At 38.1% G+C, this 13,403-nt stretch overlaps 1 protein-coding gene across 2 annotated transcripts in view; it reads right to left on the bottom strand.

Annotated features, from left to right (window-relative positions):
* LOC135251012 (glypican-6-like) overlaps window positions 1-13,403 on the bottom strand; it is a 204,935-nt gene that overhangs the window by 71,978 nt on the left and 119,554 nt on the right. For both annotated transcript variants that reach the window (XM_064327935.1, XM_064327936.1), the window contains exon 4: window positions 11,175-11,340. In XM_064327935.1, the coding sequence (XP_064184005.1) occupies window positions 11,175-11,340 (166 nt within the window). The remainder of the gene's footprint in view (window positions 1-11,174; window positions 11,341-13,403) is intronic.

The following is a 13,403-nucleotide window of genomic DNA, read 5'->3' as shown; positions in this document are numbered from 1 at the left end:
GCAAAATCACCCATTATGTAAACAGAATGGATAATATTTACACTGAAGCTCAAATATTGCATTCTTCTTTTATTAATAGTAAAACAGCCAGTCGGAATGCTACAACAGCCAACTGCATTACAAATTGGTGACAGTTTTACCTAATATTGAATTTGATGTATATACTATATCTGACAAGCTTTATGAAACTTTTCAGGTTACAGCAACCTACAAAAATAACAGTATGTAAAACTGGATCATGAGTATGTGCAAATTTACACATACAAGAAAAAACATATCTAGCGTGATTCTCCAAAGTGAATCGTATTCGCAAGACAAAGACAAATATTTCAAACAGTAGGTGAAACACACACTTGCATAAAGGAAGCAATTGAATACACTTGACTAATCATAAATGCTTGTGACACCATTTGTCCCAAACATTATAATGTCCTGAAATGGGGGGACTATTTATAAAAAGTGCCATCATTTCTACATGATGAAACCAAAATGTATAAAAATACCTTTAAATAAACTGCACTTCAACTACAAATGTTCAATTACAAATATAAAATCAAAAAAAAAAAATTGCCTTTGTCCCAAAAAATATGGTGCTTACTCTATGTTTAAATAATTATAAATGTATTTTGCCTAACTTTCATACAGCACCTTTTATCTTATGATTGGAAAAAAAAACTAAAAACTTTAAAGTATGAGGAGGAAACTGAACCTAACCAACATCAATGGGTTCAGATTATTTTTTTCTATGACATTAAACTGGTTACCTACTGTGCACTTCAAGCTACAACTTCAAATGAGGCATAGGACATGGATAATAGCATAATGTGTCAAACACATGACATATGAAAAGGAGGAATACATACTCAGAACAAGTACCCAAGTTAAAAACAAAACTTGACTTAAAAATGAAAAAGCCTTCCCACTCATTTAGATCAACAGAGAAAGCAGCCTTTGTATGTGACAAAAGAGATTAAAGACACCATCAAGAAGACACAGAACACGTGAACATCCCTTTTCAAACCTGATTAATTCATCCAAGCCCTCTGCTATCTGTCATGGCATCTTGTTGTACCCATTATAGCAGTGACTAACACTGAATAATTCCTATGGGATAGGAGAAGACTAAAGCTGTGTTTCCTGCTGTAAGGAGAAAAGATAATTTGAATTGGCTGCTTTGTGGCGTGCCCCGCTAGAGCACTAGTTCTAAGTGTAATGACTGAGGTAGTTCTAGTGGTACTAGTTATGAGTGTAATGGTATTGAATCCTGACCAACGTCAACTATGATTGGCAGCCCCTGAAGGCGGAACATAATTGGTTATGACGTCAGCCAGATTCATAAGCTATTGTCTGATAATGATAATTCTGAAGTGAAGGATTCTGCATCTCTCAGTGATTCAGAACATCACCCAAACCATTCCAACATGCTTGAACATGAGGAATTGGTATTGTGAAATGAGACAGTGAACACCCTATAGATCAAGGCCCTGCAATCCTGTTCCAGGGGAGGAACAGGGTTACTGCCCTAAGAACAATTGCCTTACCTGGAAACACCACCCGGTGTCACTTGGCTTTGTAATGTTGAAAACGCATCTTTTTAAAGATATATTATTCATAAGCATCCTTTATCAGGGGCAGGAAATATGACTGCCCTGAATTTTCATGACTCGTGAGGTTGTGGCTAGGTCTTATTACACAGCTAAACAAAACCATGCAATTAAAAAGAAATGAGGAAGAAAAATCAATACAGATCACTTACACTGTGGTGACAAAGGAGTCAACAAAGGACAACATGGGCCTGCATCTCAATTAGGGTGAAAAAATTATATATATATATATATATTTATCATAGAGGGTTTGAAGATATTTTTTCCATGTTAGCTTAAACCTAGAAACTTACAGTTATGTGTGGTAAGGAATGCATGAAACTGAGGATTTTTCCACCCCTCTCCCTGAAAATATGTCTCGACCAGCTGACAGAAAGAGAAATGATAATGAATTGTGCATAATCTAGAGCGGAGTGCATTTGTCAAAGGAACATGAGACTGATGTTGTGATGCAATTCATCGGTAGAAAATGGATCCCCTCAGACAATCCACAGACAGGCTTTCAGATTAATTGTTTCTTTAGACGACCTTTAAGAACATCACTCAACGATTCAATGACAGTGCTGTGTAACTATTAGGCAAAGCAAAGCCATCATGACTTATAGTGAGTCAACTGTAATCAAACACTAGTGCAGTCCAAAATATAACATATGTTCAGATGTTAACAAAGAGCAGGTAAAATTAACCACACACTGGTATGCTTCACACACAAGTTTATACAGTAAATGATAAATTAAATTATCACAGCACTTCACACTCTAAAACATAATGAATTGCCATCATGCATGTAATATAGAACATATATCAAATATATACAGCACAGATGAATGCTAAGGAATAAATCTTAAAGTCCCCTCCATTGGGGGAAATTTTTTCATGCAGGGCAAAGAGAGAATTGGGCTGACTTCATTACTATACAGTTCTGATGCTGCCACAGTCTGAGAGGTATGTTTGCTAATTTAACCGGCAAAGGTTTCGCCTGAAGACATTTAAACCAACGGAGAACAATCAGCTCCAGTTGGCTGATGTCGTAATGGACTCATACTGCTGAAATGGCATTGATAAATTACGTGAACTCAAACGACCAGTTAAAGCCATTGATTCGTTTTCTAAACTCGGCCTCAGAGACAAACAGGATAGCAACACATCCATTCAGAGTAGCCTTGAGCTTGCACCACCATTGGACTGTGGGGGATACCAAAATCAAAACTAACCATTAAATAAGATGGTTTCGTTTACAAGAAATATGTACAAGTCAAAAAAATATTTTTATCACAATGATTCATTCTCATAAATGTTGAATACGTATTTAAATAATTGATGATTTATCTGTAATACTGCTATTTTTTGGGACAGAAAGCCATTAAAGAATATAAACTGATTGATATAGCCATTCTCTGTGATCTCTGATTCTTCCAGATGTTTGGGGAGGGGCTGCACGCAGAGAATTATACATGCCCTGCGTGAACTGCACCATTTACAGAAACCGAGAAATATGTAAGTCACTTTAATTTCAAGCATGCTTAGTGTTATTGGGGTTCGCATATGCAGTATTCCATAGAAATACTCCCATGTTCGTTTGAGGTGATTTTCCATTTGCAAGCTGTTGTCTCAATAAAAAAACACATTTTGCTGTGGCTGTGGAGATGTCTCCTCCAAGCACGCTGTGCTAAGATGTTGTTTCAGATAATTTGCAGACCTTGCTTGTTGGGCAAACCTGGGACTCCAAACATTAAGAAGAAAGGATTTATTTCAGACAAATCTCAGCCATGTTGAGAATTCACAAGCTGAATAATTTTGACGAATTGGATAGGATTAACAAATAGGAACTAGGATAGGACACCCCACATCCTCATTGTTCATTCATTTCAAAGCACAAGCTGAACAGCTGCATCTTCTGCTGTACTCGTGCCAAATTTGGGTTGTATAATTTTTATTTATTTATTTATATCTGGGTAAGTCTATTTCTGGCAAGAGTCTTTGGGTTCAGGTCTGGTCACATGCACATGCACAGTTATGATACAAAATATCAATATATAATTTAGCTTTTTCTTGTATCGTTAAGCATCTTTAAATAAATGGTCTGAATTCAACCAACACATGTACTTAACGTTTTATCACAAATAAATGCAATAGTTAATTTGTTCCTTCACAAACAATTTATTAGCTATTTTTGGTGATCACTAAAAAAAAAGGGGGAAACAGCCTTGCATACAATTGTGAATCAAATTTAGGTATGCATGATGACTGACCAATCAAGATCCTTATTTTAATTTCAGGAATCCACTGTAGAAGATATATTGTATAGTGCTGAAAAATATAGGTTATTTTTATCCTAAATAGCTGTAAAAAAAAAAACAAAAAAAAAAAAAACCCAACAATGGGTCAGAGGTTAGGATTTTTAGCCAATGTCCAGAGAGGCATACTCAAATTATCAAAAAACAAACAAACAAAAAAAACTTGATTGCTGAGTGTGATCTAGTGTTGTCCATCCATCCATCATCTAACCTACTTATTCCTGGTCAGGGAGCCTATGCATTTGGCAAGAAGCAGGAACACACCCTGGACAGGTCGCAAATCCATCACAGGGTACATACACCATTCACTCACACACTCATATCTACAGTACCCGAGTACTCAGTGGAATCCCACACAGACAAGGGGAGAACATATACGCTCCACACAGAAAGGCCCTGGCCAGGATTCAAAGCTGGGACCTTCTTGCAGTGAGGCGACAGTGTCACTGCACCACCGTGCTGCTCAATGGCAGTATAGACACATTGTGTCAAAATGAAAGGCTGTTATGGCTGAACAGCCTTTGTGGAATGGAAAGATGGGAGCCCGCACTCTTAATGAATGAGATATAAATTATAGATGTCTACGCAACAAAATAATTTTCATTGTATTTTATTCCTATTTGGACAAAGAGACAGACATGTTTCTGGCCTACGCCGTCCTCAGCGTGTGCAAAAACTAATATATCACATAATTGACACCAGCTGGAAATACATAATTTTCAGTAGTAGGGAGAGGGTGCTTGGACAATGTTTCAAAACTGTTTTATGACAATTTATACTGGACTACCCACCCTTCCATTAGGGCGTATCAGTCCTTGGAGACATCTGTAATTGTTGTACTTTGTTAGATTTTCTAAGTGCACAAAAAAATATAATGGGCCTCATGGGGCAGCTGGATGGCTCATTTGGGTGCCTCGATGATCCCCGTGGTTTCAGATTGAACCGAGACTGTGTCAACTGGTGATTGTTTAGCTAGTTTACATTTTTAAGTTAATTTTTAGATTAGTTCATTTTGAGAGAAGGTCTGCTAATTTCAGTTTAGTTTTTTTCAAAAACTCTTTTTGATTTATTTTTTTAATTTCAGTATACACTAATTTTTTTTCACACCTAGTTTTCATCTTGTATAGTTTGGGATAACAACCTTGTTGGATGAATTTAATATTTTGATAAACAGTGATTTATGATTTATGAAGACATATAAAGACTCACAAGAGCACAATGAAACCTCACACTTAGCAATGGTGTATCTGCTGCCTTTGGATTACTAGGCTAATCTTGCCTTGGGGAGAGAACGTGTCATCAGGGACCATGCAGATGTATTTGCGGAAAGCAATGAATGGCTGATGTTTGCACATGGCCCTAAAATCAGCATGCCTTTTACAGGATTGCTGTGGTGTTTACTATGCTAATCAAAAATTGGATGCACGCGCATCCAGTTTAAGAACAACTGGCATTCATCATCTGTTACACCTGGGATATGCGCAAAATAAAAGGTCTACAGGTTTCACTAATTTCATAAGAATGTTTCTTTAAAACAAAAGTAAGAAGAATTTAAGAAAGGCTTGAGAATGATGCCCAATGTTTCCATCTTATCAATCACAGAGAAACCCTGTCTTGTACAATGTGTAGAATTACTGTAGGTTGGCAGTGAGGCTTACTGGTTAAAATTCAAAAGTACAATTTTACTCTTAAGCAGGAACCTGATTTTCCTCACAAAAACATAATTTTGAAGGGCCCAGTGTACATGTTAAGAGATAATATTCTCACTTATATAGCTTGCCTCTTCTTGGTGATGCCCTATGTACTGTGGATGATTACTCAGATATGAAAGGGAATGCTAATTATCTTCTAATGGCAGTCATATGTTAATGACATAACTTAAAACTCACAAGGGCCCCACTAATCCACTGTTTTGGCTTATGAATAGGAACAACTATTGTATAATCTGCTCAATCATAGCATATGTATATGGATAGCCATAAATTCCTTTCTTTTTGTAAATACAGTGATCTGGCTAATTGAAAAAGACTTTCATTAACCAGATAAAATGTCAGTCCTCCAGTGGTTCAAATTTTTCATTTCTAATATGAATGTGGCACTAATATTAAAATTACAAAGGCATTTGTATATTAAAATAGTTACTTATTGCAGTTTGAATTTCAGAAACATGCTGTAATTTGTTTGCATACATAAATCTCATATATGAACATATATGGGTTGCCACATGAATTGGAGCTGTTTGGATAATTCCTGTTTAGTAATTCATGAACAGTTAGGAGCATCTTGCTCTGTGAAGGGAATCACATTTTAATGCTGAGAAGGAATTCACAAAGAGGTCAAGGAAGGTTTATTCTCAAATATATAAACAAACAGAATAGAGGTTAGTTACACCATGCTCAATTTTAATGAACATTTGTGCAAATATTCAGCACAGGAAGACCTATACAAACTGTCTCCTGGAACTTGAGCCAGAGTCTTATGCTGCATTTAACAGCTGGGGACCATCAAAAACAGTCACATTCTGTTATGAAGAATGCCAAACAGTTTCTGTTTTCTTCAAGTTCAAGGCATGCTTTTACTTTAACACCGGTTTAAAGTATGTATGTTTGGGTTTGCAGATGTCTGTTATTGTTACGCAAAAGCCACTGAAAATGGAAACATCATTTAACGAAAGCGAAGCTTCAAAACGGAAACCACAAATGGACAAAACCGCTGAAAGCAACCAAAGACGGGTTCCATTGACACGTATTCTGCATCAAACACATTATACCATTTACAAGTCAACCACATATGTCAAACAAAATTATTCATGCTTGCTAGTATAGGTTTAAACACATCGTGTTTCCACACCACACTGATTCTCAACCGCATCCAATTGCCCCAGTGTGAATAAGGCTTTCAGATGCAATGTAGTGGCCCAGTACATTCTGGGAAAGAAACTTGCACAAAGGAATCAGCTATGTCACTTCTTTACATACTGTCCTCAGTGAAGAGATTGCCCATTAGAATTACTATGGGCTAAAAACAATTAATCTTACTACACTGCGACTTAAACAACTTTTTTATTTTTTAGATTGCATTAACATTACATCTATTTATACAGAAGCATTGCAGGTAAAGTACCTTGTTCAAGGTGTCCTATTTGGGAATTGAACCTATGAACTTATAAGTCCAACTCCTTAGCCATTATACTACACAGCCGCCTACATGAGTACAGCAGAGCATCTATCTCTGTTCTTTTCTCATGCCAATGAGTTTCTCTGAAACCCTGAGCAAAGAAATAAAGAATATAGTTTGACCCTGGACTTTAAGTTTAACTGGAGACAATAGCACTGCTTTAGAGAGGCCTTCATACTTATTTATCACTTATATTTTATAGGCTTTAGCCATTTTCTTATAGCCTGAGGCAACGCACAGTGCAAAGGTACTCCTACTAGTACTGACAACACACAGAGGAGCACAACAAGCACAGTTTTATCATGAAATAAATTATTACCTACCAAGGATAAGTAAAACTTGGGTTAACACTGAGGAGTAGTTTTTCAAAGTGAAGAGTATCTTCATGGGCAAGGCATTGCACAATGAAACAGAAATTAAACTGACTTATACAGGGCACCTCCTGCACCCGATTTCATGTTCATCTGAAATGTTCCCTTGATCTATATTTTACTAGTATAGTAAACGTGTAGCTGATAAGTGAAACACACAAAGCATTAAAGTCAAGGCTCAGAAAAGGCAGACGTATGGGGTTAATCTACAACCCCCCCCCCCCCACCGTTTCTTGTTGCGAATGTATGTGAGTGGACAAGGAATCGGAAGAGATTTATTCTGAGCGGAGGGGAATGTCTGAGAAAACTCTGCGCTGCCCCGGAGTTCTTGAGGGTGAACATCTGTTTCCGCCTGCTTTTGGCAGTGCCACGAAAAAGCCCTTGTATTTAACACCCCGGCTAGGGATGAATGGAGGTCAAATTAGGGGTGATATGAATGGACGCCTTGTTGTTTAAGTTGTATAAAGTCGGTTAAGCTGCCCTGATAGCCAGAGCACTGTTTTTCTGCATTGCAAAGACACGCATGAGGCACCAGGGGAAGAGTGCAAGAGAGCAGGGATGAGAAGCTTAGCTTGCAGCTGGAGAGGGATATTTTGGTCTCCTTGGTAATATCATATTTTTTGCCCCATCCTTTCTGATATCCCATGTTATGATAGGCAAAGAAAGTATCTGCTGTTAGCTTGGGTTATTGCAACAAGTATGAGGATTCATATCTTTTCCAAAGCCGTGCTGTCAGTTACTCCAGGGACTTTGTGTTCTATTGCATTGAAATCCTCAAGTCGCCGAATGTCTTTACCAAAGAAACAAAAATGACATGTCTGTGCGTGAATTTCTATATTAAATGCCTTAAAAGAGCTCACAAAAGGAAGATTTGTAAATGAAATATCAAATATGCATATCAAACAAACATTGAAGTTTGATCATCTAATACTACAGAGAAACATAACGGACTGGATAATATAATTTTTTAAAATTAAAATACGCCTGAGGGTCATTTTCTTCCTGCATCCTCATGTATTTCTCTATGAAAAATGAACAATACAGTAGATAAATACCATTGGCTCAAACTCAAAGTAAAGGTGTGTCACTTATGAAGGAAACCAAATGCAGTCTTCTGTTATATTTATAATCAGAAGAGTATATCCACAATGACTTCATGAATATTTAAAGTACAAAGAAATTCACCAAAAGAGGTTTGACATGCTCACAGTCACAATAGACAAAATTGGCCTCCAAAAGCCAAATCAATATTGCTTTGTGGTCAGACCATATGCTAATTGAAAAATCGTTATAGCAAAAATGAATATGAAATGTCAAAGCAAAAAATAAATAAATTAATTAACACAAAATGGCATTTAATCCATCATGCTAATACATTATTCTCGTAAACTAATGACAGAGAGAGAGAGATCATTTACTCCAATTTTTTTTTTTTAAATGTTAATAGTGTTAGTTGCTTATGTATTATTGGAATCATAAGTACAGTTCACCAAATGGTACTTGGTCTTTTGTTTAATCATGTGTGTGTGTGTGTGTCTGTGTGCATGTGTGTGTGTGTAGGGACAACGGACCACAGGAAACACAGGGGACGTCAACAACATCACCCCCAGCTTGACATCCTGTTAAGATAAACCAATCATGTAAAAGAGAAAAACGTAACAGGACATAAAACCGAAAACTGAGGTAATAAAACTGAGTGACCATTGGACTTTACCTCTCTCAACCTTTTACCTCCTACCTCACCTCTCTTGCCACCGCCACTCACGACACGGTGCCACCAATGAGACCCAACGTCAGAAGTTTGCAGGCTAGTTAAACAAACGTAGCTTGTTTAAGTTTGGATTGAGAATATGACCAGAGATCTCTTCGTTAACTCCTGACAAAGTTACCCATCCCTGGACTGGATGCCAGCAATACCTTTTAGCAAGCTGTGCTGTAGTTAATTACCCACTATTAATCTAACAGCAAATATAAACATGAAAAGAGTTCATTCTGCCCATGGTGAGACTAGTCTGTTGCAAGCTGAGTACATGTTTATAATCTTCACAAAGAACAGCAACCATTAAATCTGGGGATCATTATATGCTACTACTGAGATCAGTGATTTCTGATATAACTGGATGGTGAAAATAAATGCACTGATAATGACACCCACAACTGTTTAAATTTTCTTAACTAGGGGAGTCGAAAGGAATCACTTTTGTACTTTAGAAATACAAATGCAGCATAAAAAATGTGTCAATCACATAAAATATAATTTGCATAAAACCAGTATTTCCACCTACACAATTAATCTGTAATACAATTCTGCAGAAATCCATCCGTCACAAAAAAATAATTAATATTACAATTGTGACACAAGATTAAAAATACACACAAACCCTTTTCTCCAAACTGTTAACTAGCCAGCCATCCATACATACTTCTCAGCCTTCAGCCACAGCCTTCCACATATCAATAACATTTCAAAGCCAATTCAAAAATACACACATATTTGCTGATGCCCTCGCCCCAGAGGAATTTCAAAGCTTTAAACCATACACACTCTCAACAGTCTTATCCAAATATATGCACCGGAGTTTTCACTCAAGTCATTTCACATTTCTCAGTCATAGAATGTCATGTGTCAAGCCATCATTTTTCCATCAATATGCATGCACAAATTCAGGTGGCACTCCAGCACTTAATGCAAAACAGAAATAGCCCCTCAGGACTGAATGGAAATCACCCGATGAATGACAAATTGAGAGGCACAAGGACACTCTTAAATGTATTCTTTTCAACCGGGATCCTCACAAATCAATCGCCACATGGAATATTACAACATAACAGACATTACAAACACACACATACACACACACAGAGATTGAATTCTTTGAACTGGTTAACAAAAACAGTAGCCTATTGCTTTAAAGAGGATTCTAAACACATTCTGTGCTGGAAAGATCCAGAGACTACATTCTCCCATCGCATCTGTTTACTCCGTCCTTCAACACGAAGAAAGCTGTTATTTCGTGTTATAGACATCCTTTTACATCTGCCACATTGCTCTGAAACATCTCACTCAGGATATCTCACCTCTGCTGTTCCGAAACACATTGTATCTATTGGGAAAGGTGGATACCATTCTTCAGGGTGGCTTTTGACAGCAGGCTTGTCAGACTGCTGCAAAGTGCTGCTTGCTTTATGGCTGGTTTTCTCAACAGTGCCCACATTTGTAAATAAAGCATTAAACTAAATAAGTAAGAAGGGTTGTTAAATGCATGGACCTGGGTCAGTGAATGTTCAACAGGATGGTTCATAGGAGCAACACAAGGTCCCATAGCAACCACTGCCCACAAGAATCAGTCTCTCCAACTACGAGGCACACAATGCTTTAACAACCTACTCTCCTGAACTAATGCGGATCCAGAAAGTGTTGGAGATCGACAAGGGTGCACAGAAGGACCAAGAAGCTCAAACTGAAAAGTCCAGTATGATAGGATGGAAAATAAACACGTATACATTCAAACTCCCATTCACCTACTAAACACAGTGGGGGAAATTTTGAAATCGTTTTCTGGTGGACATTTTGCAGTGGAAATCCAAAACTGAAAATAGAAATTGCAGCATTTATAGAAACAAGACTCAAATATTATCTGCGACTCAAGTATTCAACAATGGAGCGGAATTCAGGTGAACACACATATTTCCACAGCAAGCCCATACAGTAGAGAAGGTCTTACCGATGAAATGGTTCCACTCCGGGTCGAGGTCAGCCTGGTTGGCGAGGCAGCCCTTCATGATGTTCAGACAGTAGTTCCTGCAGGGCTTTGCCGCCGGTAGACCTCGGCAGTACGGACAGTACAGCATCTTTGTTAGAGCGCGGATACAAGCAGGTGATACAGTGACCTATGGACACGAGAACAGAGAATTGTTATTTCACATGACAGTCTGATGGCAGGTCCTGTTCTGTGATCCTAGAAAGGAAACACGGGGATGGATCATTTGCATGTTTGACTGCAGGGGTAATAAGAAAAATCTCCATGACAATCTGTGTTAATAGTACAGTATGTGCACTTGGTTACAACGTCTGGGACACAGTGCCATTATGCTGCCTTTAATGTGCATTTGAATGAAGTCTTGCAATGTGCTCCATAAGATGTTTTATTCTTAGCAGTTCACAGATACTATATATATATATATATATATATATATATATAGACAGGTGAAAAATTAAAGGAAAAACCTGAATAAATGTGTGGAGAAACATAATGAATGCAGGTGCTTCCATACAGATGTGTTGCATGATACAGTTAAGCAATTAACATCTTATGCTTTGCGACATGTATACAAATTCTGAGCAGGCCCAGTTGACCACAATTTTGGATCAAGATGGCAAGAGGAAAAGATCTCAGTGACTTCGAAAAAGAGTGCATTGCTGGTGCATGGATGGCAGGAGCTTGATTTACAAAGACTGCTAAACTGGCTAGTGTTTCAATAGGAGCAGTGACTAAAGAAGTAAGACCAAGAAATCAGAAATAGGGTCGGAAATTGTGATCGAAAGCATACATTCGATGACTGTGGTGCTCGTCCATTAGTGCAATATGTAAGGGAAAAACAGATGGAAAACTCTTCCTCAGGTGATTGAGAATGTCAATGCAGGACATGATCAGACTGTGTCAGCAAGAACTGTCTGCCGCCAACTACATAGAGAGGGATATTGCAAATCAATACAAAGTCATTCTGAGTGATCACCTTTATCCTATGATGAAACAATGAAACACTTCTATCCTGATGGGAGTGGCCGCATTCCTAGGGATTGCTCTTGCACATTCCTCCATTGGCTGAGAGGTTTTTTATCATATTGTGTTCTCATATATTTCCTTTAAGGTGTCCTTATAAAGCATGTTGTGTATGCTGAATACATGCATACATTTTACACACGAGTCCTCTACTCCTTTCCTTTGGATTCTGCTGTCCTATGCAGATCTGTCCATTTATATCAACCAAAGGGCAACAACCCCAACACAGACACGTGCTCACACACACACACACACACGCACGCACGCACACGCCCGCTCTCAGACACACGTGCACGAACACACACACACGTGCACACACACACACACACACACACACACACAAAGTAGGTGACTCCAGACGATATCTGCACTGGCATACCTGTCACAACTGGCTACTCAATCAAATTGCAGCAGTCTCCCATGAAAACTAAGGTATCTGTTCAGCAACAGCAGCTTGCCATGAATAAATAAGAACGACTGCATAGAAGAAGCACACTGTATGACACAATTCAAATGCACTTGATGCATGTCAATGCATATGACGGTGCTGTCCCTACCATGTCTGCTTTCCAGTCAAAAGTGAGTAAAAATGACAGACTTATGTGAGAGCTTCTCCTCTATGGGGAAAACTCCCAGCAAGGTACTGTCACCTTTATTTATATTTATCTTCCATGTGTGCCATGTTTAGAAAATCAATTAGTGAGGGTTATTCAAATGAGCTCCAGGTAGCCATGACAGGAGGAACTCAATTAAGGCCAGGTGCGATTGTACATGGCTTCTGCCAGGAACTGATTCAATTCCTAGTTGTTTTTGTTTTGCGCCCCTTCCCCAATAAATAAATAAATAATGTTCCATGGTTTCTAAGTATTATTAACAGCCGTGAAATCAAAAGGTCATATCAGGCCAATAGACAACATTTATCACATTCGCCCGTAATCATTTCTCTGGATTTCATTTCATGGGTCACTTAAATCTTGACAAGGGTGATTCGATAAAAAAAAAAAGCCATTGTGAATACAAGAGGGCTTCACCTCCAGGTTAAGTGCACAGAGCAAGAACTGCTCATTTTAGATTAGAAATGAGATAATGATACAAATCTCAAAATGACTGTTAATTGTTTGGTCACACCGATGGTGCGGCATTAATCATTCAATGTGGAAGACCTAGTCC

Source organism: Anguilla rostrata, chromosome 3, assembly GCF_018555375.3.
Source record: "Anguilla rostrata isolate EN2019 chromosome 3, ASM1855537v3, whole genome shotgun sequence".
Classification (NCBI taxonomy): Eukaryota; Metazoa; Chordata; class Actinopteri; order Anguilliformes; family Anguillidae; genus Anguilla; species Anguilla rostrata.
The sequence above is the reverse complement of the archived record's forward strand: the minus strand, read 5'-3'. Positions and strand labels throughout refer to the sequence as shown.